Source organism: Lygodium microphyllum, chromosome 30, assembly GCF_053477565.2.
Source record: "Lygodium microphyllum isolate KBCC chromosome 30, Lygodium_microphyllum_v1.1.10, whole genome shotgun sequence".
NCBI classification, from domain to species: Eukaryota; Viridiplantae; Streptophyta; class Polypodiopsida; order Schizaeales; family Lygodiaceae; genus Lygodium; species Lygodium microphyllum.
The window spans coordinates 74,193,769-74,220,283 of record NC_141164.1 but is presented as its reverse complement, the minus strand read 5'-3'; the positions used below and the strand labels follow the sequence as shown (position 1 = coordinate 74,220,283).

The following is a 26,515-nucleotide window of genomic DNA, read 5'->3' as shown; positions in this document are numbered from 1 at the left end:
GAAGCCACGCATCCCTGTATTCATTGGTCTGCATTTTTACTTGTGAAGTGCCATGTCAGTGCTGGTGTCATTTGTGTTTGACTATTTGACCAGTGTGTTGCCTGGCTATTGTTTGCCATCAATTGACATTGGCCACCTATTGCTTGCACTAGTGATGCTTGGTTGTTGACATAGTCCATTTTTGTCATGATTTGTTAACAGATCATGTGACTGGTGCAGCTTCCATTCAAGTGGCAAGGTTTGTTGAGCTTGCATTTCTTGACATTTATAAGAAGTTCAGACCCAAAACAAATTAGTGAAACTGTGAATGGTGACATATCAGTACAGCTTCCTACAACTCACCGCCTCGCCCCTTCTGATCTCATCAGATTTTTCAATCCTGAAAAAGTTTTCTAAACAAGTGGATCCTTTGCTTCCCAGCTGAATAGCTTCCCATTTATTATGGTTAGGTCCCTCAATTTGCATTGCTGTTTCCATGAACAACACTATGATAGCTCTTTTTCATAACTCGAAAAAATGACTATGCAAAGCTTTGCCTGCCTTTTAATATCCTATTTGACTTGGATTAAAGCCTGTGTTCATGTGAAATCTCTTTTGTGGACTATTCTTGCATTTGCATGTGTCACATTTGTTCAAGCTTAAGAACGTGAATGTCATTACTTGTTTCAGCTTGTGTTCTTTGCAAGCTAATCACACTCCTGCTGCTACTATCTCTCGACTGAGGTAACATGCGAGTCGTTTTTCTTTACCATTTCACTTCATTATAATCCTATCTATGCTCTTGTGATTGAGCATCATTATTTTCATATACTTCATGGAGCTATAATTGAGTGCTAAGGCACTCACCAATGCTATTTAAAGAAGGTGTTCGATTTCTCCAGCCTTTGGAGGAGTCTTTGCTTCCATCACCATAGTATGGCTACCTAGCTACTACCCAAGAAATCGATCTAGGGAAATCTCTCTCAGAAGAAAATAATACTGCAGTCGCTCATGTGCCCTCATGTCCCATGTCCTCAATGCTCTGCTCATCCACCACCACCTATGGGTCCTAAATGGACCGCTAGCATTACTTTAGCACCATACTCGGACCAGCTTTCATTCAGAGATTGAAGCCCTCTATGATCAATCTACAGCATGTGCATCTAAGCAAATAACCATTAGTTTGCATGTGGGGAGCATGACCATAATCAGTCATATTTTAGCAGACATTGTACAGCTGACTCAGCTGAAACCCCTAGCAGTCTGTTCATCGTGTAGCACATAGTGGATGTACAAACACAAAGTTTAGCATCAATGGAAAGAAGTTTTCATTCTTAAGCCTGAAGTCATTTACAAACAGTCTGCAGCATGTTCACTTAGTCATTTAAATTGAGTCTGCAGTATCAGCAGTCATGTTTGAGCAGACACTACTCCCAGTGTGCTGAGGCACCTAGCACTCTGTTCATTATTAGCACATAGTGGATATGCAAACTTATCTTTAAGCATCAGTTTGAAAGAATCTTTCATTTCACATCCAAAGTCATTTATGTTCAGTCTGTAGCATGTGCATTGGGTAAAGCTCTATTCATATGGTGCAATCTATAACCCAGGTCAGCTGTCCGTTGAGTAAGATTAAATAATTGCTATGGTTGGATCTCATCATCTTGTTTTAATTGTAAAATTCGATACATTGCGAAAGAATATGATAAAATTTGACATATTATAAGAGACAGTCTGATTACCTCATAGAAAGCCTCCCACTATCCCCTCCATCATAATTGCATTTGTCAATTGATAAGGACTCCAACTTCCCGAATGCCGGAGCATAAACACTAAAGAGCTACAAAAATGAGACTTAAAAAAAGATCTCACTAAAGAATTTAATCTGGAAACACAACTGTACTTGCACAAGTGACTCACCTTGTATCATGGTGAATCTTATTGTCCATGTCCTCGGAGGGACTAATGAATGGTTCTTGATCTGTTGAAGCCAATGCAGTAGCTAATGCTGACTCTTGATCAACTACTTCCCAAGGAGGTGGTAAAACCTTCATCAAATAACACATAACATAGATGAACAAATCTTGAATTTATAGTTGCATGCTTCAAGAAAGCAACAAAAGCAACAATTAAAACACAATTGAGCCCACTTGAGATGGAAGAAATGGAGAAACTCAAAAAAGACCAGACCAAGTGCATTTACTTTTTTTCCAGAGAAATTAATGATTATATTTATAAATCCCTCGGGCCAAAGTAACCTAATGAAAATATACAACAAAGGGAAATGTTACTACAAGGCCTTGGTGAATAACCAATCAAGGGGCCTATAGTGCCAAACTATGTGTGACTGTCAATAATAGAATGTGCCAGAATCCCAAGCCTCAGTAAAGCATCTCTCATCCTCCTCATAGTCTATGGACTGCCCAGTATTCTCTCCCACCTTCCCACAAAGCATGGAGAATCTTGACCCAAATCTAAAAGAGAGTCTCCACAATGGACATGTCCAAAGAATTTACAGCATGGCTACATCTAGTAGTACAAATATACCAAGCAACATTGCTGTTGAGCTAAAAAATGCATTCTACCTTGATTAGCTCTTTATTACAGCCCCAAAACATGCTTATTACCCCAAAAGATTCATTAAATGACCACTTTCCTAGAAAGCGTCAATGTCCCACATGCCAAACCCTAATTTGGGAGGATTTTCTATAAATAGATAGGCTGCCTACCACTCAGTCCTAATCCTGTTTTGCAGGTTGCTAGCACTCCGTCTTTGTTGTCCACACCCCTTCACTCAAGGATATCTCAATTCGAGCTGTTAGCCTGTTATCCACCATCAACTGCTTGCATCCCGCACTTCTTCATCAATTGGTGTCAATTTGCTGCTGTCCGGGCTTGTGCTTTCAGTTGGCATTTGTGATCAGCTATCAGATGACAGTGTCAGAGTGCAGCGGTGCGGAAGCGTAGGACTGAGAGAGAGAGAACGCAGAGAGAGAAGAGAGAGACAGAGACAGTGGAAGATGAAGATCTGCTGTATAAAGTGTGCTGAATACAAAGATATGCAGATATATACACGGGCGCAGTGGGCTGGACTGCGTGTCTCCACCTCGATGATGCAACCTGCTGTTCACCTCGAAGTCCGCTGCAGTCTGCACTGTCTCCTGTCTGAAATCTGCGAACAGAGACGGAATCTGCGCATGTCACCGGTCTGTAATCTGCGAGCAGAGAAGTGTAGGAGACTGCTGGAGATGTCGGCTATTTATAGCCAGAAATCTGGGAAAATAGGGCGCCAGAAAACTGCCTGTAAATGCAGCCGACTACCTGCACAGGTCGGACTGCCACGTGGCAGTCCGACTGCACACTGCCTGACCTACCTGGCTGTGATCTCTAACACCCCCTCTCAGAGCCTGGACAGGGCAGAAGCCTGAGGGATCTGGAATGTCTCCGAAGTAGAGCTTGGGGAAGTGCCTTCGTAAACAAATCCGTAAGATTGTCCTCCGTCTTGCAGTACTCCACAGTGATGGTCTCATCCAAAAGCTTCTCTCTGATGAAGTGGTACTGGATCTCTATGTGCTTCGTCCGGGCATGAAAAACAGGGTTCCGTGCCAAGGCAATGCAACTCTCATTGTCACATTGCAGCAAAGTAGGACGAGTCTGGGGGCACCCAAGCTCCTCCAATAATCTCCGAAGCCACACAGCCTCACATGTGGTGGAAGACGCGGCCCGATACTCCGCCTCAGTAGACGAAAGGGCTACCGTGGGCTACTTCTTGCTACTCCATGAGAAACAATAACCTGTAGTAGACCGCCTGTGGTCCATATCACCGGCCCAATCCAAGTCGCTCCAACCTGCAAGTACAAGATCTGAACCATCTGTCCTTGCAGGGTAATGAATCCCTAAATCAAACATCCCCCTCAAATACCGAAGTATCCTCTGAGCAGCCTACCAATGCAGTCCCTTTAACTGTTCCTCTTGGTCCAAGACCATAGGAACCAACTCTTCCCACCGAAGAGCAGACTCTCGCCCCGAAGCAATAAGGGCAGAGTAAAATGTACCGAATCGTGGCGGCAACTGGGACAAAAGTGTGATCGCCATGTCTTCGGAGGAAATCGGCTTCCCCGCATTCTGAACCTGCATCTGAAGCTGCCTTAGCTTGTTAATGTGCTCCCGCAGCGAAGAAGACTTGTTTACGGACAAGGTCCGTATCTGTACCTCCAAAGAAACCCGCTTCATAAGGGTCATCCAATTGTACATCTGATCAAGCTCCAACCATATCTCCCGAGCCACCGTCAAGTGCTCGATGTGAGAGATCACGGCTGTAGTACATGATAGAAAAAGAAAGGAACGAATCCTGGCATTCAGTTTGTCCCAATGAGACTGAGCCTTGGCCAACTCCGCACGAGCATCGGAAGAGAGTTTGGACTCATCTCTTACCGAGGGCTGGTCAATCTCCTCCTGTACCAGCTCCGCCAAATCATAGGACTCAAGGATGGCCAACATCATGACGCGCCAAATGCGGTAGTTGTCGCCGTCGAGCTTCTGATCTGCAGGAAGAGCCGGTAAGACAGGCACCTTCCGGTCCATAATCGACTGGAACTCCAAGTCAATCTCTGTAGACATATTCACCTATAATGCCTTCACAAACGCAAAAGCAGCCCCCTCTGACTGTGAAAACTCAGCCTGCTAAGGCTCTTCCGCGTCCTGAAACTTCTTCACCCGCCGGAGGCGATGAAAAAGCAAAACCTGCACTTGTAGGCTGAAAACTCAAACTTCCTGCAGCAAATCCACCACCTGGACTCCTTTCCTGCACGCCCACACTCGCTTCAGCCTTGTTCCAAGGCGCAGCCATCTTGTCTGCCCTCAAACGCAAAAAACGCAAATTTGTGTCGCGATAGAAGCTTCCCTTCAGGTTGATATGCGCTCAGTCAGCCCTCTAACACTGCTCTGATACCATGTCAGAGTGCAGCGGTGCGGAAGCGTAGGACTGAGAGAGAGAGAACGCAGAGAGAGAAGAGAGAGAAAGAGAGTGGAAGATGAAGATCTGCTGTATAAAGTGTGCTGAATACAAAGATATGCAGATATGTACACGGGCGCAATGCGCTGGACTGCGTGTCTCCACCTCGACGATGCAACCTGCTGTTCACCTTGAAGTCCACTGCAGTCTGCACTGTCTCCTGTCTGAAATCTGCGAACAGAGACAGAATCTACGCGTGTCACCGGTCTGTAATCTGCGAGCAGAGAAGTGTAGGAGACTGTGGAGATGTCGGCTATTTATAGCCAGAAACCTGGGAAAATAGGGCGCCAGAAAACTGCCTATCGGACGTCACGTGGCAGTCTGACTATGCAGTCCGACTGCACACTGCCTGACCTGCCTGGCTGCGATCTCTAACAGACAGTTCCCAACCTTCTCCTCCAACAAGGCATGTTGTGCTAAAAAATGCATTATAAACTGATTAGCTCATTAAAACAGCCCCAAAATATGATTATTACCAAAAGTGTCATTAAATGACCACTTTCCTAGAGAGTGTTTGTGTCCCATAAGCCAAACCCTAATTTGAGAGCATCCATTCATGTATAAATAGACAGGCTGCCCCCAACTTGGCCTCATCCCTTGTTTTGCAAGTCACCCCCGTTCTTCCCAGCCTCCCTTCATATCACATGTTGTGCCTCATTCAGCCTACCGCCATGGTCATCCCCAACCATCGCCCTTCAATCTACCAAATCCTATAGGATGCGTTTTTCCCTAGCTTGCTAATGCCATCATCATATACAACAAGTCGTTTTTGAGTCTCGTGTTTTGCGTTTTGCGCTTTGTGTTTTTGTATAAGTGTTTTGCATTTTTGCATTTGTGGTTGAGTTCTCTATGTCTCAGTCATGGTTGGATACTCAACTTTTTCTTTTCCAAAGCCTAGCATATCTCCACATAGTATTAGAGTCGGTGCTCTTCTAAAGAGTTACCTAAAGCTATCATGGATTGCTTGGTTTATTCTTGATTACACAATATGTCACATGCCGATTCATGATGCCTAAAACCACTCCACCTTTGGATTCTGTAATACTTTCTCAAGCTAGTCCTTCAATGGAGACTCCCTTGAGGCATTACAGTCTTGATTTGGGCCAACACTCCATCTACTAACCTTTCTTCTAGGGATCATTCCCAATCCAACTCTTCTTCGTCTCATATTCCTTCACATGGCATATCTCAGTTGGAGTACTCCGCTGATGAGATTGATCACCTCTAAAATGAGAAGAGACTACCCACTTGGGAGAGAGCTAAGAGTTAAAAGTCTTCACAATCAAGCTCAATGGCAAATTCATACAATCCATTTTTTAGTGAATCTGATTATGTTTACACTGCTCCTTCACTTATGCAAGGACTGACTATAAACCACCTAGGAGACCTAGTTCAGTACTAATGTGGATTATAAGAAAACTCTATTATCAAAGATGTTTTACAAGGTAAGCCTCAATTCACCTACATTAGGTTATCTAGTCTTAGCTCATGTTGACTTTGATGCACATTTAGGTTTTTCAGCTATCACTGGACACTCAAAGGTGTACCACTTTGCAACCTAGTGCTTTGTTGATGGGAATACCATCCATGCACTATGCAGCTCCTCCATATAAGCAAGTGCATCACTCTATCCTCCGGTCCCATTGTGTGGGAAAACCCCCTCCATCACACTGTATCACCTTCCTCGATTGATCCTAAACAGGGACCACGTTCCGATGCCAATGCTCAATCTCCTTCTTTGAAGGAAAAAGGAAGTGGTTAAGTCCAAACCTCACAAAGATCCTCCTAGCATTACTTGCCTGAAAAGAATAAGCTTTGTACACTTTGCCAAAAACCCAGCCATGTAGATGACAATTATTGCTCACCCACCAAGGGTATTAGACCCACACTCAAAATCACACCATCCATGTTGGATGTAAAGTCCCTTCGTCTCCATCTATAAAGATTTACGGGTGTGACCACCCCCTTATTGTATGCTAACATATAAATACATTCTTTTATTCTTTGTGTACCATCACAATCTGGTACACTTATCTCTGCGTTCACTCTCTCTTACACTCAACACTGCTGCTCTCGCTTCTATCTCACACTCTCATTGCGCACTCTCCCCTACAATCCACAGCTAAGGGTATTCTATCCACACCAAAGTTGAATCCCTTGCCCATTCTCATTGTGATAGTCCACTCCAAGGTGGTTGGGAGGGAATCTTCCCCAAGGAGATGGTGTAGTTTCTCCACCCCTTGATATCGATGTTCATCAGTAGCTAGCCACTAGTGCATTGGATCTTAGATCAAATCATCAATCGGTGCCTTATGGTATCTTTGACTAGTTCGGTGATTATCTTCCCCTAAGCTAGTTTCTTGGGCATCCTAGGTTATCCTTAGCGACCTTAGGCTAGTTTTCCTTAGTCTTAGCGGTACTTTTTCAAGTATTCTGCTGTAGACTTCCTCCTTTCATTTACTTCCATTGCATTTAGCTCTCTTTTTAATTTAACACAACACTGCTAGGTTTTGTATTTCAGTTAGGACTAACATTGAAGTGTGTTACCAATCCTACTTGAACTCAAGGTTTAGTTTTTCAGTTCTTACCTTGGTGAGTATTGCCTCCATCAGCATGGAGACAGAGATAGTATCTTCTCTCCCAGGATCGGTCTTGGGTATCCTTCTTTTCTTGGCACCCATCTTTCTTTCCTTTTAGTTGAGATGTTTTTATCATTTAACCATCATTTACTATACTCCTAGTTTTGTTTATTGTTTCATGTCAAGTGGACTACTACCATTGGTGGTTGTACCTTCACATTCTTGACTAGCCTAGGAGCCATCTCCCAAGGTAGAGTTTTAGACATGCCTACAATGCTTGGTCAACATTAGAGCCATCTCCCAAGATCAAGTACGGGCGTATCCCAACTGCCTTGGTGGGTGACTCTTCCCCCGCTCTTCTAGTTCAAGAGTGTTAAGCCTTCTTCATCCATTAGATCCATTTGCATAGTGGATTGTTATCTTGGTGATTCTCGATTAGCATTGCAGCTAAAACCAATCTTTCTCCTCCAATAGGGTGGTAAATAACCTGATTAAGCATTAATTACAGCAACTAATAAATAAATATAAGTTGAAAATGCACACTTTACAACTTTAATCTTGGACATCAGACACCTTGTTGGCCCCAAAACAGGTGCCCCCTTGTGGTATTTCTTTAACTTTTATTCCAAATGGAAGGAGTACAACAAAGATCCTTTGACCTCCTCCATTAATCCAAGTGCCTCTTGGTATCAAAACTAACTAGCAAGTCTCCAAACCAATTAGCCCCTTGGTTAGCTTAGGGATTGGCCTTCACCCTGCTTCTTGAAAGATAAATTCACTCCCAAATCTAATATTGGTTGGCTAGCCTCTTGAATCTCCTTGAAATTCCTCAATTTTCGTTGCTCAAATTCAAGTCTTAGGTCCTCAATTCTAAGCATATACCCCGAGGTGGCTGTCAAAACCCTAATTTTTACTGTGATTAGGGTTTACAATAGAGATTGACTTAAAACTCTTCCTCTGATGGCTCAAACTACTAGAAAATGTTGAGATAACTTCAAAGATGGTTGGGGGATGAGAGAGAATGATGTAGAGAGAGAGATTTCTGAGTTTCATTGCGAAAAACACTAAAAAGCTACTGCTACCGTACTCAAACAGCCATGGAAGTTTTCACCTACAGCTTAGGACCACCAGAAAGATTGTTGCCCCCTCCCGTATGCTATCATTTGCACAAGAAGGACCCTGGGCTACTGTCACCTGCTCCTAGAGGGCTCCAAACTGCTATCACATGCTATAAGGCTAATCCCTGGTGGCTGCAAATCACATCAACAGTATCTCCTTGCTCTCTAACAACCTTCTTCTCTCTCACAATGGCTGGAACAGACTTCCACCAAGCCCTAAAAGTATTTTTCCCACTTGCATGGGCAAGTTTTGCCAAGTGGCAACCATCTAGCCCCATTTTTTAGCATTTCCAACTTATTAAATAATTACTCTAGTGCTCAAATTTTAATTTTACCAACCAATAATTAAATTGGCTAGGTCAATTTGTCTTCCAAGTATCCCTAAGCAGTTATTAACCTTTAGACTAGTAGGTATTAATTAATTAAAGTCTAGTGTCTAATGTCATCGCTGATATTACTGACCAATAAATTGGTCTAGGTCCGAATCTCACATCAGTTATCACCTAATACCTGTCAAGTATGACTTATTACAACTTTTACCTTTGACATCCGCTACATCCTCAGGGTCCTTGGCTTGTTATCATGAAATAACTGCCATGTGCATCACATGTACTAACAACCTGGCACCTTTGATTAATAATGTAATCAAATGTTATCAGCAAGATTAAAGCATCTCAAAATTTCGCGTCCTCATAACAAGAGCCATCTCTTGAGGTTGAGATTCAAATTCCCTTGGTAAGATAACAATCGTCTTTGTAGTCTTGATAGGTCATTGGGCAGTCAACGTACACAACTTGTTCAATGCTTGGCTACTTTGGGGTGGGATGCCTTTGGAAAAAGAAGAGACAAAGGGCTTGGGCTTATCCACAAACCCTTTTTGGTTCCATGTTTGGGCCTGAGAGGGAGTGTTGAGCTAAATTATCATTAGCCTTAATGAAACAGTCCCAAAACTCAAGTTAATTAATGAATTTTAGTAATTTCTTTAGAGCAAATGCGATTTGAGAGAGTTTCAATGTTCCGCATGTAAATCCTAATTTGGAAGGCCCCAAACTTTCTATGAATAGATAGACTACTCTCCCACTTACTATAATCTCATTTTTGTAGTTTGCAGGTGCCAAAACTTCACTGCCCACACCTTGTTTGCAAAGGACATCTAAGCCAAAGCTGCCCCAACCTATCTACTACTCAATGGTGTCTATTCCCATCCATCATCTTGCTCATCTCCCCTTTTGCTATGTTGTCGCATGCTGTCCACCTCACTCAAAAGGCTGCATTTGCTACCAAGCCATTGCTCCCAGCTGCCGCCAACTAATCCAGGACATGTCCACATATGTCTTTGCTACCTGGCAATCTTCCCTAACTAGTGGCAACAATTGTAATGCTACATTTGACACCCAAGAGGCTGCGTTTATCACTATCTATTGCATTTGGCCTTCTTGGAGCTCATCTTCCTATTGCCCATATGATAGAGGTTGTGTTTTCAGCTTTTCTCTCTCCTCTACCTATGTCTGACACAAATCCGACATCCACATTGTTGCATTTGCTACTACCTAACATCTTCGCAAGCTACTTCGTGTTTGAGGATCATTATTCATTCACTGCATAGTGTTTTTGTTGCATGAGCGTTATATTACTCAAAATCATTATTTCCAAATTATTCACTATGTTTGTTGTCTCTAAGTTACGCTAACCCTTATTGTGTTGTGTTATCAATTTGTGCTTTGTCGTATGATTGTATTTGTGTTTCTTTGTTAGGGCATTTATTTACACTTCGAACTCCAAGAAAAGATAGCCATCACCTCTACAACCTCGGTATGCCACTTGACAACAGCCAATGTGCACCCTTTGTCCAATGCCCTAGCCACTTTGGGGTGGGAGATCTCGGGGCATTATAGGCTAAGCTATGCTTACAACCTCTTTTTGGTTCTAGTTTTGGGCCTAAGAGGATGTATTGAACTAAAAATTGCATTATAATTGTTTAGTTCTTGACAACCCCAAAACATGTTCATTACCAAACTTTTCATAAAATTACAAAACTTTCCTTAGAGTGTCTATGTCCCATAAGCCAAACTCTAATTTGGGAGGATCCACCCATCTATAAATAGGAGGCAACCTATCTCATATTTTTAGGTCCTCCATCAACTAGCGCCCACATTTCCACAATTGTCTTCACCCCTCTATGGAGGACACCTCAATTGGTAGTGGTGACCAGCCTTCCATCAGCACCTAGAAATCAGTCTACAGCCCTCGAGGCCCTACATTTGCCTAGTCACATTGTTCCTTCTCTCTCCTACGTTCTCTCTATGTCTCCTCCTCCCCATGTTCACTTTCCTCGTTCTGTTGGGCACTCTCAAATGGTATCAAAGCCATGCGTGCTAGAGATCTCAAAGAGGAGCATACTTTCTACAACAAAACTTGCTAGGCATCATCCCCACATGCTGCAGACCTTGTGCTTAGAGTCAAACGAGGTAGGGAAACCTGTTTCCATTCCTTTTTTAGATTGCGTTTACCATGGCAGATTTGTGTTTTGCTCCTAGGTGGTCTCTTCCAAGTTCAGTGGCACCATTACTGCACCCAAGTGGCGTCAAACAGGCTAGGGTGGCCATTCTATTGCCTAGCAACACCAAAATAGACCTGCGTTTTCTACATGCAGCCCTTGGCACGTGTTGCAGAACTAAGCCCTATATCACCTGCGTTTTTGTGCAGACAGCTCCCGACGCACTTGCTGCAAGAATAGGCCTTGCATTGCCTACCTTTTCAACAGGAGCCCCCCCTACATCTGCATTTTGCTATTGGGCAGCCCCCTTTCTGCCAGGCCGCAAACTTTAAGGCTGGGCAGCAACTCTTCTCAGCTGGGTAGCACTATTCTCTATTGGGCCGCCTGTTTACAGGTGGGCAGCATCCTTTCTCTGCTGTGTTTTAAACTAGCTGGTCTTTTTTGACCAAGGTGACTTCTTTTCAATGCTGGGTGGCCTCCATTGCAAGCCCACATTAGGGCAGATTTGCATTTATTCATAGTTGCCTCTATACGTGGTACGGAACAGTCCGTACGGTATGAATTCATACGATTTCGTACATTAAAGCAGGCCTGTTTGGGCCACCTGGCATGCGTGTCCTCAATCCGCATTTCCTGCGCCCCCGCGTCCTACGTTTCGTGCACTATTGCACTTTTTGGGGGGGTGGGAAGCCTTGGATACCTCACACCACCCCCTTTTCCATATTCCAGCCATGCAAAAGGTGCTCCTCTTTGGATTCCTTCCAGCTTGCAGCCCTCTCTTTGGATTCCTTCTCTCTTTGACTGTTTGAACTTTGAACTTTGACCTTTCTCTCACCTACAAAAGGTGCTCCTCTCCTCCAAGGCTCCATGCTTCCAGCAATTACTTACAAGTTACCATTCTCATATTCCTCTCTTGGATCTTGATTCTTGAATGGACTTGTGATTTGTCATTCTCGAATCTCACCTCCCATCCCCTCTTTCCCACACCCTATCGAAGCATTTGCCATTCTCAAATCTCATTTCCCATCTCCTCTATCCCACACCCTATCAAAGCATTTGCCATTCTCATCTCCCATTCCCTCTCTCTCACTGTTGCTCTTTCAACTTTACCCCAAACCTTTGGCCTCTCAAGTCTCCCTCCCTTTCAACTTTCGAGACTCAAGTTTCAAGAGTCCAGACTCAAGCATCTCTCTCTCTCTCTCTCTCTCTCTCTCTCTCTCTCTCTCTCTCTCTCGGGCCTCTTTATTCGTCATCGGCACCATGACTCATAAAAAGCATGAGGCCTTCAATTTGCATGCGATCCATGTGGAGAGAGACACCAAGAAATCCAACTCCCACCATTGGACATGCAAGTATTGCGAGAAGCGCTATACAAGTGGTGTAACTCGGCTTCTCCGACATCTTTCCAAGACAGGGGGGCAAGTTGCTCCATGCAAGGAGATCCCTCAAAACATTGCGGAGAAGATTCTCGCCAAGATGAAAGGGGGATCCACAAGAGGAGGAGGAAGTGGCTTATCGGCACCAACTCCTACTAACGAGGAAGAATCTAATGTGGGCGTATCTTCAACCGATGTGGGAGAGGCCTCTACCATTGGTGGTGGGGGCTCCACATCCGCATCCGGCTCCGGTAAAAGATAAAGAGTGGAGGCTCATGCGGTGCCGAAGAGAGAATCGTCTCTCTATCAAGCTCCCAATCATGTGCGTGGATCAGTTGCCTTTCTTAGAGACAGGCAATGACTTGCGAACATTAAAATTGCACGCACAATGATTGAGTGCAATCTTACATTCAATGTCCTAAAGCAAGAGCAATGGAAGAAGATGGTAAAAGCCATTGCCAATGTGGGTCCATGTAAAGGATGGACCGGTGTCACACACAACGACATGAGGACAAGAAAGATTGATAAAGAGGAGGAGAGGATTAATAGAGCCCTTGATCCTATTCGAGCTGCATGGATAAAATATGGTTGCTCCATTCTCACCGACAGATGGAGTGATCGTAAGAAACGGGGCATCATCAACATACTCGTCCCATGTCCACTCGGCACTTACTTTTTGCGGGCCGTAGATACCGGTAAGAGGGGGAGAAAAACGACAGGCGTATTCATCTACTGCCACATGCGACAAGCTATCATTGAGGTATACATTGCAATTTGCGTTTTAAATTTGTTTCACTTTCTTTCATTATGATAATATCATGATTCATAATTGAAATTTGATTTATACATAACTTGTAATTTGTAAATTGTGGTTGTAGGTGGGCCCCTCAAATAAGGTGCAAGTTGTTACCGACAATGCATTGAATTGTCGGCGCATGGGCCATTTGCTTGAGGCCGAGTTCCCTACGATTGTGTGGACTCCATGTGCAAGTCATTGTTTGGACTTGCTCATGGAGGACAATGGGAAGCTCAAGTGGATGAAGAGGGTGGTCCGCAAAGCTACATCAATTGTTACATTCTTCACGGTAAAGGAAAAGGTGCTTGCGATGTATCATGAGTATAGCACACTGGAGTTGAAGAAGCCTTCTTCAACTCGCTTTGCTTACATGTGGTTATTACTGGAGCGCCTTTATGAGGTGAGGTCCACCTTGCGCCAGACAATGATGTCTACTCTATGGAATGAGTGGGATGAGCATGAGACAGAGGAGGCCAATGCCATGCAATGCTTGTGCCTTAATGAGCAGTTTTGGCAAAAAGTTCGTGCCATTGTCATTGTCGTGACTCCCTTTTTTAGGGTGTTACGTATGAGTGATTGCGAGGGGTCCACCATGGGCCTTCTCATTCACTCCTTTAGAGCGGCATTGGCGGAGACACGTGCTTGTACAATGATCATAGAGACACAGCGTACACATGTTTTAGAGATAGCAGAGAGGAGATGGGCGTGGACGCATAAGCCCATCCATGGTTTTGCCGCATTGGTACATCTGGTCTGCAAGTCACCGGCAGTCATGGATGATAGAGCGTTCCATTCAGACTAGCTTGCTTATTTGATTCGTGTGGTCCTTGTTGATGACCACAATCCAGTGCTGGAGGAGCTAGGATGCTATGCAGATCAGAGAGGGCATGTGGCTTTTGCTTCTCCTACTTGTTGGAGTAGAGAGTCACTTGTAAAGCCTTTATTTTGGTGGCAAAAACTTTGTATACGCATTGGAGACCCTTCAGCCCTTAGCCATGAGGGTCCTTGCCCAAGATTGCTCTTCGGGTGCATGTGAGAGAAATTGGAGTGCCTATTCTCTCATTCACACAAAGATTCACAACCGGGTTAGCACACAACAGTTAGAGTGGCTAGTCTTTTGCCGCACTAACTTACACATGATGAGGGCTATGATAAGCATGGGTAGTCCGGAGCAGGTAAAGTTTAAACACTTAACCATAACATTTAAAATTTGTTGTTTTAACTTTTAAACTTTGAACTTTGAAGTCTAAACTTTATACTTTACAATTTAGACTTTAGCATTTACAATGATCAATCTTACATGCATCACTGCATTGTGTAGGTGAATATTGATACATTCAAGTTGACGGGCGACACTCTTCCGAGTACACATAAGGAGGTGGACGAGGAGGAGGAGATGATTTTTGCATAGCTCTATAGAGAGCTTATAGCAGCAGATACTCATGACACTCGCAATCAGCGTGCTCGTGGGCGAGGAGTTCGAGTAGATGGTAGCAGGGGCGTGGTCATTCAACGCCCTCCATCATCGAGGAGGGGTGGTTCGAGTGGCTTGCAAACATATGTAAGGCAGGGCTCTAGTAGCTCACATCCTTGTTAGCCAGTCATTTCCTCGACAGTCATAGTACCGCAGTCCATGCAATCCACATCAGCAATCGACTAGATTTGCTGGTACAGTCGGCCAAATTTAATGCAATCGATTACATTAAATGCAGTTGACTTGCTCCAATTATTTCTTATTTTTTCGGCTATTTGTAGCCTGTTTGGTGGCTCACTCCAATATTCATTATTCAGATTCTGATCTTGAGATCTGTTGGCTAAGACAGACTGTGCTGACGAAGATCAAGGTCATCAAGTCGCAGACATACGCAGGTATTTCCTTTGCTCCCTTGTGTATTTCTACACTCTTATACAGCATACTACACCGCAATTTTTCTGCATTTACATTGTCTCCTCTCTCTCTCTCTCTCTCTCTCTCTCTCTCTCTCTCTCTCTCTCTCTCTCTCTCTGTGTGTGTGTGTGTGTGTGTGTGTGTTCACTCTCTCTCAGTCTTTGTCCTACGCTTCCGCATCGCTGCACTCTGACATGGTATCAGAGCGGTGAAGATGGACTGACTGAGGGCTGAACCTATCTAAAGAGGAGATGTCAGCGCGACACAAGGCTGCGTTTCCAGCTTCGAGGGCGAGCGGGAGGGTTGCGCATCGGATTAGGGCTGAAGCAAGCGTGGGCGTGCGGGAAAGGAGTCTAATCGGTGAATTTGCTGCAGGTTATTGCTGTTTGTAGGTGAGGAAGGCTGTGTTTGAGGCCTTCCATTGCAGATTTTACGTTTTCACCGCCTCCAACGGGTGAAGAAGGTTTGGGCAGCGTAGGAATCAGTCCTAGAAGGCTGCGTTTTCACAATCAAAGGGGGTTGCTTTTGAATTTGTGCAAATATTGCAGGTTAACATGTCTTCAGAGACTGATTTGGAGTTCCACGTGATCATGGACACGAAGGTGCCTGTCCTACAGGCTCTTCCAACGGATCAAAAGCTTGATAGTGACAATTACCGCATCTGGCGGGTGATGATGTTGGCCATTTTAGAGTCTTATGATTTGGCGGAATTGGTGATGGAGGAGATTAACAGGCCCTCGGTGAGGGATGAGTCTAAACTCTCTTCCAAAGCTCGTGCAGAGTTGACCAAGGCCCAATCTCATCGGGACAAACTAAATCCCAGGATTCGATATTTTCTGTTTTTGTCTTGCACCACAGCCGTGATAGCTCACATCGAGCACTTGACAGTGGCTCGTGAGATATGGTTGGAACTCGATCAGATGTACAACTGGATGACCTTGATGAAGAGGGTTTCTTTGGAGGTGCAGATACGGACTTTGTCCGTGAATAAGTCTTCTTCGCTTCAGGAACACATCAACAAGCTTCGGCAGCTTCAGATGCAAGTTCAAAATGCGGGGAAGCCTATTTCTTCCGAAGACATGGCGATCACTTTACTATCCCAGTTGCCGCCACGATTCGGTACTTCTTATTCCGCTCTTATTGCTTCAGAGCGGGAGTCGACTCTTCGGTGGGAAGAGTTGGTCCCTATGGTCTTGGACCAAGAGGAACAATTGAAGGGACAGAATGCTTCCAAATCGGAGGCATTGGTTGGTCAAGCCTCTCAAAAGAAGGGGAAGGACCAAAAGAAGAAGAAGGAGGACAACAAATCCAAGAAGAACAAGGAGAAGGAATCAACTTGCCATATTTGTGGCAAGACCGGTCACTGGAAGAAGGATTGCCCCGACAAAGACAAGAAGGATACCAAGAAGAAGGACATGAAGGACGCTGGAGCGGTGGCTGCACCCTCATCAACTGCTTTTCTACACTTAGCAGTCATTGAGGACTCTACACTGACAACTTCTGATGCTGCGATGACAGCTCCCCAGGCTTGAGAGTGGATTGTGGATAGCGGTGCCTCACGGCACATGACTCCTTATTCCGTTGGTATTGCCCATTTGCGACCTTCACGTGGGCAGATTCTCATTGGAGACAACTCTTCTATGTCTATTGCTGTACGGGGTGAGATGCAGCTTATTCCAAATGGACGTGGTGCTACCACGCCTCTAAGGTGTTGCATGTCCCAGGATTGGGGTATCGTTTACTTTCGGTTCATAAGATTTGTACTCTTGGCCTCTTGGTGGAGTTTGACAATGATACTGTTCAAGTCCTTGATCGTGGATCGAGGAAGGTTCTCTCTGCAGGGTATGAGGAGAATGGAGTCTACAAATTGAAGTCTTCTTCAGCTCTTACTTCTCTTCTTCTTACTTCTCAAACACAGTCCAAGCTATGGCATGCTCGGTTTGGCCACCTGAACTACGAGTACCTTCGGAAGGCGTCGCGAGGGTCCTTTGTCCGAGGCTTGCCGAACATAGTGGTGAGCCATCAGCCATGTGTCTCCTGCATTCGTGGAAAACTGCATAAGGATGCAATTCCCAACAAAGCTTCTAGGCGATCTACTTCACCCATGGAGCTTGTATCTACAGATCTTTGAGACCCGATGAGCACCGAGTCCCTGAAGGGAAGCTTGTACTTCATGTTCATCGAAGATGACTACAGCAGGATGACTTGGGCCTATTTCTTGACTTTGAAATCGGAGGCTTTCTCTCATTTCAAGGATCGGCTTCTCTTTGAGGAGAACCATTCTGGCCAACAATTGAAGATGTTGCGTTCAGACAAGGGAGGTGAATTTATGTCTAATGAGTTTGCTCGTTTTTGTGCAAATAGGGGCATTCACCAGGAGTTTGCTAACACCAACACTCCCCAAGAGAATGGCATTTTGGAGCGGAAGAACCGAAGTGTGATCGAGATGGCACGCACCATGATGGAGCACCAACAGACACCTCAGTTTCTGTGGGCCGAGGCAGTGGCTACCACAGTTCACATCCTTAATCGATCTCCCACTTCGGGCGTTCACAGAATGACACCTTTTGATGCTTACTTCGGGGCTAAGCCTGATGTCTCTTATTTCAGGATCTTTGGGTATGACGCTTATGTGCACATTCTGAAGATGCAATGTGATAAGTTTGAGGCGGCTTCTTGACGACAGGTTTTTGTTGGCTATAGCCCCTAATCCTAGGGTTATCGTTTGTGTGATCCCGTTAAGCGGGATGTCTACACGAGCCAAGATGTGCAGTTCGTGGAAGTACCGGCCACCGAGGGGGGTAAGGAGCACCCCGTCCTTGGAGATCCAGGGGAGAGTTGGGCTCCCGAGACAGTTTCTTAGGAGCCAGAGCCTCTTGATGGAGATTCTTCTTTGGATTCAAAGTCTTCTCTTCCACCGGCCATCCCCGAGGAGCTTCCGCCGGTGGTTGTTCCCGAGTCTTCAGCAAATGGAGAGCGACGGGGAGAGGTTCGCGTCCTCCTCCTCGTTGGGCCCATGACACCCTCCGAGATTCAAGGATCGAGGGGATCCCTGAGGAGTGGGAACCGCAGGATGGACCGCGGAGGTCACGGAGGAACCAGGCACATTCTTCGGAGCTTGTCTGCTCCAACTATTGTTTGCTAACCCGTGTTATGCAGGATCAAGAACCCACTTTAGTAAAGGAGGCTTTGCAGTTTGATCCTTGGTGGAAAGCCATGGAAGTCGAGTTGGAGGCTATTGAGAGGAATGGCACTTGGTCTCTTGTGCCTTGTCCCTCTCACAAGAAGGTGATTGGTGTCAAGTGGGTCTTCAAGCCCAAGTACCTTAGCCATGGTTCTTTGGACAAGCACAAGGCTCGCCTTGTTGCTAAAGGTTTTGCTCATCGCCCAGGCATTGATTTCCATGATACTTTTGCCCCCACTTCTCGTATGGCGACTATTCAAGCTGTTCTTGCCTTGGCTGGCCATAGGAGATGACCTGTTTATCAGTTGGATGTGAAGTTGGCCTTTCTGAATGGTGACTTGCAGGAGGAGATCTATGTTGAGCAGCCTCCTGGATTTGGATCCTCGGATGGCAAAGTTTACAGATTGAAGAAGGCCTTGTATGGCCTCAAGCAGGCTCCGTATGCATGGAACGAGAAGATTGACTCGTTTCTTCAATCGGCGTTGGGATATCAGCGCTCCAAGGCCGATCCGCAGCTTTATGTGCACACTTCTGAGGTTGGTCGTGTGTTGTTCGTGTTATATGTTGATGATTTGATTTTGACGGGGATCATGCGCACAGAAGGTCCGAGAGACCAAGACAGCTTTACATCAAGCATTCGAGATGACGGATTTGGGGCTTCTTCATTTCTTCTTGGGTCACAAGATTTATCAGTCTCACAGGGGGATTTTCATCTCTCAACAGAGGTACATTTAGGAGCTCTTGGTGACTTTCGAGATGGAGACTTGTCGGCCCATTACTATACTCTTATGGATCCAAATAGGAAGGCCACTTCACACTTAGATTCTCCCGTGATGGATGCTTCACGCTACTGTCAGTTGATTGAATCCTTGATTTGGCTTCTCAACACTCGTGTTGATCTTTGTTTTGCTGTGGGTCTTTTGGCAGGGTTCATAACAGAACCCAAATAGGTGCATTGGCAGGCTGCCCTGCGGAATTCTTCGGTATTTAAGGGGGACCTCTAACTTAGGGATTTCTTATCCCGCAAGTACAGATGCTACAGATCTGGTTCTTGCAGGTTGGAGTAACTCGGATTGGGCTGGAGATGTGGACCACCGACGGTCTACTACAGGCTACTGTTTTATCTTGGGTACAGGTGTTATCTCTTGGAGTAGCAAGAAGCAGCCCACGGTAGCCCTTTCCTCTACTGAGGCGGAGTATTGGGCCGCGTCTTCCACCACATGTGAGGTTGTGTGGCTTCGGAGATTGTTGGAGAAGCTTGGCTGCCCCCAGACTCATCCTACTCTTCTGCGGTGCGACAATGAGAGTTCCATTGCCTTGGTACGGAATCCAGTATTCCATGCCCCGACGAAGCACATTGAGATCCAGTATCACTTCATTCGGGAGAAGCTTCTGGATGGGACCATTAATGTGGAGTATTGCAAGACGGAGGATAATCTTGCAAATTTGTTTACGAAGGCACTTCCCCAAGCTCTTCTTCAGCAGCATTCCAAATCCCTCAATCTTTTCACCCGTCTAGGATTTGAGAAGGGGTGTTAGCCAATCATTTCCTGGACAGTCAGAGCAGTACGACAGTCCACGTAGTCCACGTAGTCCACGTCAGCAGTCGGCAAGATTTGCTGGTACAGTCAGCCAGATTTAATGCAGTCGGCTGCATTAAATGCAGCCGCCATGCTCCAATTATTTCTTATTTTTTCGGCTATTTATAGCCTGTTTGGTGGCTCACTCCAGTATTCATTATTCAGATTCTGATCTTGAGATCTGTTGGCTGAGACAGACTGTGCTCGGACTGACGGAGATCGAGGTCATCAAGTCGGAGACATGCGCAGATATTTCCTCTACCCCCTTGTGTATTTTTGCACTCTTATACAGCATACTACACCGCAAATTTTCTGCGTTTACACAGTCTCCTTTTCTCTCTCTCTCTTCTCTCTGTGTTCACTCTCTCTCAGTCTTTGTCCTACGCTTCTGCATCGCTGCACTCTGACAATCCTGTGCCTCATGATGACATCCCCCCCTTGCCTACACAGCTGCCACCTAGGGAGCTATCATTTGATGATGATGGTAACCTCATCAATGAGGATGAGTATGAGTGTGTCTCATCATCGGATGCCGAGGAGTCATCTTCAAACTCTCTTGATGAGCACTCAGATGGTTCTGATGATGATGATGATGATGATGATGATGATGATGATAGTGATGCCTCATCATAGATTCAACATTCATGACATAGGTCTCTCTTTTTTTTGTATCAAATATACTAGATTGTAGTTGTATCGCATGTTTTGCATAGCCCATGCGACCGCAATGGTCACCCTCATGTATTCATCTATTCTGTAATGAAATGGCTATTTCCACTTTAAACATGTATTCTATAATCAATCATTTAATGATTTATGGTTTTTGTTATTTAAAAAATCATCTTAATTTTTTTCGTACTAATATCATACCATACCTTATAAAATCATAAGGTACCAATAAGTATTGTATTTTATCGTACCGTACCGTATCATACCTTTCGTACTTGACAACTATGAATTTATTGCAAGTACACCATTTCCGAGCACTCCTGGTACATTGGCAACCCCTGGATTGGCTACAATTACAAGCTAAAGACCTGCTTTCCTCTACATTTTCTACTTCTTTTCTCTACCCAACATTGTGTGTTATCGCGAGGACATCTCTTATTGGTTGCTTTCATTCCAATATAGCAAGCTATGAGGAATCATGTGGTTCGAGATCATTCAGACTAACCACCATCTTATTACTCTCTCCCGTTATATTCTTTCAAGGCTTCTAGTCCCTAATTGGCACTGATGGCATCTCCTAAGCACGTACTAGTCCTACTCTCTCTCTCCACATCCAACAAGCTGGATGGGACAAACCACCCTCTATGATCGTGCCACATGGAGTGCCTCCTCAATGACTGTGATCTTTGGGATTTTGCTACAATCCCTATACCCCGACCTACCGTGGATCCTCAAGATGGTGTGACAACAAATTTGACAACTTTATGGGATCGACTGAATGCTAGAGCCTGCTCTTCTCTCCTTTTGAGTTGTACAAATTTTGAGCTCATGCATGTTAGACATATTTGCACCATTGCAAAGATTTGGAGAAGATTGGCCTCCCTCTTCTGAATCCAGACATTTGGGTATCAATTATCTCTCGAGTTGAAGCTACGATAGCTTTCTGTTGTTGCAAATTTTCTTATGATGAGGGATCACATCCACAACATGGAGGAAATTCGAGATGAGCTTTCATTCCTTGGTACAGATATTTCTTCGAATGACCTAGCTATGATACTTCTCTCACATCTTTTGTCACCGACATATGATGTGTTCTACACCAGTCTTCTCACTTCTCATAGTCCGGACACTCACTTGGGAGGACCTAGTCCCATTGGTTCTTGAGTAAGATGCACATCACAATGAGCTAATTTCTTGCGAACTCATGCACATGGCCGTGCTTATGCAATTTTATCTACACACACACGACAAGCCAAGAAGAAGAAAGGGAAGAGGAAGAAGTTGGAGTCATCTTCCAACTCTGATACAACTTTTGTAGGGAAACGTGGAGGATGTCCCATGGGCCACATGTCATCATTGTGGGAAGATCTCGCACCCCAAGGAGAAGTGTTGGAGGATATACCTTCACCTTCATCCGAAAGCAAAGGGTGGATCAACATTGAAGCCTTCCTCTACCTCTACTTCATCAACCGTTATTTCCACTGAGTCTATGTTTCTACACATTTATCAGGTGGAGGAGCCTTCTTTGACTGACTCTTCTTTTGAGCAGCCTTGGCTCATTGCCAAAGCTGCATCAAGTCCTATGACTCCCTAAGATGATTCGCTCTATCCGTTAGAGGATATCGTCACTACTGTTGATACTTCTTTGATGTCTATTAGTGGTGTTGACACCTTGCCCCTATTGTCTGACCATCCATCAAGCTCCATTTTTTAGGCCCTACATGTTCCTAATAACTGGGGCTATCAATTCATGGTCTTCCTAGACTTGGGACTTGCGTTGTCTTCACCGAGCCGGCCGTCTTTGTCGAGGATTCTTCTATGGGAGCCACATTTGTAACAAGTTGGTAGGAGAGGGAGCTATCAATGCAAGGTCCTCCAAGGTATCTTTCGATAGCCCCTCTCTCTAATCCTTGTCACAAAAGTTGCTATAGAAAGATGTTGCAAGATCCTCCGAGGCATCTTTCTGCAACCACACCCATTCCCAATTGTGTACCATTTTTTTCACATGTTCCATCCCATCCCCCACCATCTCCTCTGGTGGTTCCCTCGTACCTTCCATTCCTTTTAAAGGGGGATGATATTGGTGATGTGGCTATGGACTTCTTGGCCCTTTATATTTCAAAGGGGGCTTCCTAGGATCGTGAGGAGTTTCTTCAGGGTTTACAATCTACTTTGAGTCTTTCTTTTATGCGGCTACCCCTTTTCTTCATCATCAAGCCACCATTCCTTGCCGCTTGGCCCTTGGTCCCTAGTGTTTCAATGTAGCTTATGGTGCCTTCGATTGTTCCTCACTAGCATCTCATAGTTAGCTTAGAGGCTTGGCTCACCCATCCCTGATTGGAGTTTTCTGGAGTGATCCATTCAAGGCCTCTCCATTTCCATTGCCTTTTGGTGGCCTTCCATTTGATCGGCCATTTATATGGAGGGAGGGTCTTGCTCCTTGGCTAGCTTTCTTCATCGACAGTCTACATCGGCAATGGTACTCTTTCAGCCACCCTCGAATCCGCATCTCCTTTGGCTTTCCACCATATCTAGGATCTGAGAGGGGGTATTAGCAGTCGTGTTTCTTGTGAAGTCATCTCCTACCTATGAGCCTCAATCTGAGACAAATGAGGACATTAGAAGCTCTAACATTGTATTGGTCTATCATTTAATGTGTTTTAGATACTCTGGATGGAGAGCACATTAGTGCATTTCTTTTTGTGCACTTTGGCTATTTTTTAGGGGTTTGACCACAATCAAGGTTTTCCCTCTTTTTCACCTGTATGTAGGCAGTCTACCCTAACACTTTCATTATCCATTATCCATTATCCATCATTGATCCTCCGTGATCAACTAGCCCTCCCTCTAAAACCATCTAGTCCGGCATCCACATTGACACATAGAGCTGCGAGTTGGGGTTGACCGCTGTAGCCTTGTACCTTGAACCATTCCAATCACATTGTTCCTTCTCTCTCTTGCATTCTCTCTTTGTCTCTTTCTCTCGGTGTTCACTTTCCTCTTTCTATTGCGCACTCTCACAGCATATTCGTTTATCCTTCATCCATTTATCCTTCTTGATCAAACCGATTGTATTAACCATCTCAAGAAAAAGTTATATCCCATGAAAACAAATATGTTTTTTAAAAAACCTATTGCTTGCCTAAGTACTTGTGGATCCAAAATCAATCAAATCTACAAGAATGTGATTTTTCATGTTGGCCAAATACTTTCCAAGTCCGTGTCTACCTTTAGCCCCTTTGCTCAACCTAAAGAGTTGAACATCAAAGTGATTGGACTAGCCAAGCCAGTTTTTTGTCTTACCTTTTCCCTAAGACATTCCTAAAGGAGATGTCTTTTCTCTCATAACTAAAACATATCCTCCTCTATATACTTCTCTCAATCTCTTCTAAGGAGAGTCTTGTATACGGCTTTGGGAGCAAGTTCAAATTAATCATTTGGGGTGGTGAGAAGCATTTACCCTCATCTTGGGCCTTCTGCTTCTTTGAGTGTATCTCGTCCAAGAAATCCTTCCTCTTCTTGGCCATCCATCTGTCTCTTAACTCTGCATTTAGGGTAGAAACCATGCCCCTCTCCATTGTATCTTTGGGGGAGATCTTCATCATGGAATGGGGTGGAGGATTCAAGCCTTCTTCAGACTTTCAAAGCTATCTTTATCGGTGGATTAGTTTGCTTTGAGATATAATGAACTGCTATAGTGATAGTAAGAACTATTTGCAGAGGGATAACCTTCAAATTTAACAAAATAAGGACATGGACTTACCCTTACAGCTCGTACGTGAAACACGGGCCGGTTCTCAGGAGTCTCTGCAAGTTGTAACAGTCTTTTATGCAGGAGGACATCTTCAGCTCGATCAGTATTTACATCCAAAGCATACCTGCAAACAGTATCCTGACTCTTTTCTTAGCCGTAAAATTTGGAACACCTGACACTTGCAACCTTCCAATCCATTACAAGCTTTTTTAGACCTTAAAACCTTGTGATGTGCTTCACAAAATGATTTGAAATGCAAAATATGAGCTCATGATGATTAAATACCGATTTGGTAGGCGCATAAAATGTGCAAGCAATTCCTCGGCAAAATTAGGCGAGTTAACAGCCTCACATCCAGCCTCACTAAGCTTTTTGAGCACCTCCCTGCAGACATCTTGCTGATAAGAAAAAGAGGTTCTAGTTGTTGGCGAGTTGTCATCTGCAAGTTTCGTTTGCCCTTTAGAGAGAGAATCTGTTAAAGCTTCTGCAATCTTTACTAATCCTTTGGGAGCAATATCTGCCAATGCTTCAGCATCAGTGCCAGGCCCCATTTCTGGAGAGCCTTCCATTCTATCTCAATCTTAAGTAGTTCTCTTTCGAGAAGCAGGTGGTTAGGAACCTGGTTCAACGAGATAAAAATGTCAGGTAAGGATGAAGCCATGTAAAATATTTTGCCTGTTCAAGTTAGAACACGTTTGACGTTTCTATGCGACAAGACAAGATTTGCGAACCTTGAACGACCACAGTGACTAACTCTTGTTGCTCTTGCACTAAAACGAGGTGTTACATATCACTTGAACGGATGATGACTAAATTTAGGCGTCATGCCTGTAAACACTATTAAAGAGCTGACTGGCATCGATTTCCACTGAAGAGGCCTTTTTATGCCAAGTTCTGCAAAGATGGATTGCCCCTGCTAAATGAATTTGCTTCTCCTACAATGACTTCCCTCGGCGTTTCTTTTTCTTGCGGTGGCTTATCAGCAGATAAACCATGGTACGCGAAAGAGGGAATGAGAATGTGTAGGAGAAAATGGAGACTGTAGTTATTGCTTCTGTTTCCTTGATGCAGAAAATGAAGAGAAAGGATTAAGCAATGCAAGACAGGATTCTGACAATGATAGATTGTGACGTTTTAGAATATGAGAGGACTTTAGCAAATAGAGTATGGAGTTCGCCGCTACTCCAAGCCAAGTAGCAGGTGTGATGTGTTAGTCGATTGAGGTTTTACCTGCAGGCGTGGGGGCCTGAGCCTGATGGCACGACCTTCGAGAATCGGAATGCTCTTCTAGTCACGACTTTCCAGCTAGACAGCAGATCGCAACGCGCAATTCCATCACATGCGTGCGATCTTTCATGGCAAAGTACGCGCACAGATATTCATGCCCGAAAAAGGAGAGACCTAATATGAGCAGCGGCACGATGCTACGAAAGCACAGGCACACGAGGACGGAGGGAGGGAGAGAGGGAGGGAGGGGAGCGGAGGCGCGGGATGAGGAACGAGGTGGATGCCAATGGAACAGTAAGCTGAAAGAGAAATTCGAGTAAAGAACTGCAATGGATAGAGAGAGGGGGGGAGAGGAGGGGAAGAGAGAGAGTGTGAGCGCGCGCGCGCGTGTGTGTGTGTCCGGACTGGGCCCTTAGGAATGAAACCTTTGTTTCAAAGGCTTCCCAGAAAGTGGGGAACGTGAAAGGATATAGAGATTCCCCTCCTTGGCCTATTAGAGGAGCTGTGCCTAATGTTCTATCCGTGACACATTGAATTTTTGAAATTTTAAAGCCCTACCATGTTTTTTGGAGCGTTGATCATAATTCATGACACATACGTGCTACTCTCCTCACTGTTTATGACCCTTGCAATCAATCTCATAACGTGAATAACATGAGGGCCTAGGCCGGGGAAACTTGCCATGCAAGTAACATTTGCAAAGAACTCATTCCCAACCAAGCTCTCAAAGCAACTACTCAAACTTTCATTAGGCATGTGATGAGGACTAAGGTGGATACCAATGGAACAATAAGCTGAAAGAGAAATTTGAGAACAAAACTACAAATGGATTAGAGAGGGGGGGAGAGAGTGTG

The 26,515-nt window shown here is 44.7% G+C and overlaps 1 protein-coding gene across 3 annotated transcripts in view; it reads right to left on the bottom strand.

The window, feature by feature from the left end:
- LOC148010001 (serine/threonine-protein kinase STY46-like) overlaps positions 1-26,010 on the bottom strand; it is a 120,018-nt gene extending 94,008 nt beyond the window's left edge. The window contains exons 1-6 of one of the 3 annotated variants that reach the window (XM_087672706.1): positions 25,665-26,010; positions 25,166-25,495; positions 24,720-25,053; positions 24,444-24,558; positions 1,900-2,027; positions 1,722-1,811 (exon numbers count right to left, since the gene is read on the bottom strand). In XM_087672706.1, the coding sequence (XP_087528832.1) occupies positions 1,722-1,811; positions 1,900-2,027; positions 24,444-24,558; positions 24,720-25,003 (617 nt within the window). In that variant the 5' untranslated portion in view covers positions 25,004-25,053; positions 25,166-25,495; positions 25,665-26,010. Of the gene's footprint in view, positions 1-1,721; positions 1,812-1,899; positions 2,028-24,140; positions 24,372-24,443; positions 24,559-24,719; positions 25,054-25,165; positions 25,496-25,664 lie in introns of those variants that run through there. The other 2 variants (XM_087672705.1, XM_087672707.1) reach the window with 2 other exon arrangements.
- Positions 26,011-26,515: the final 505 nt, after the last annotated feature.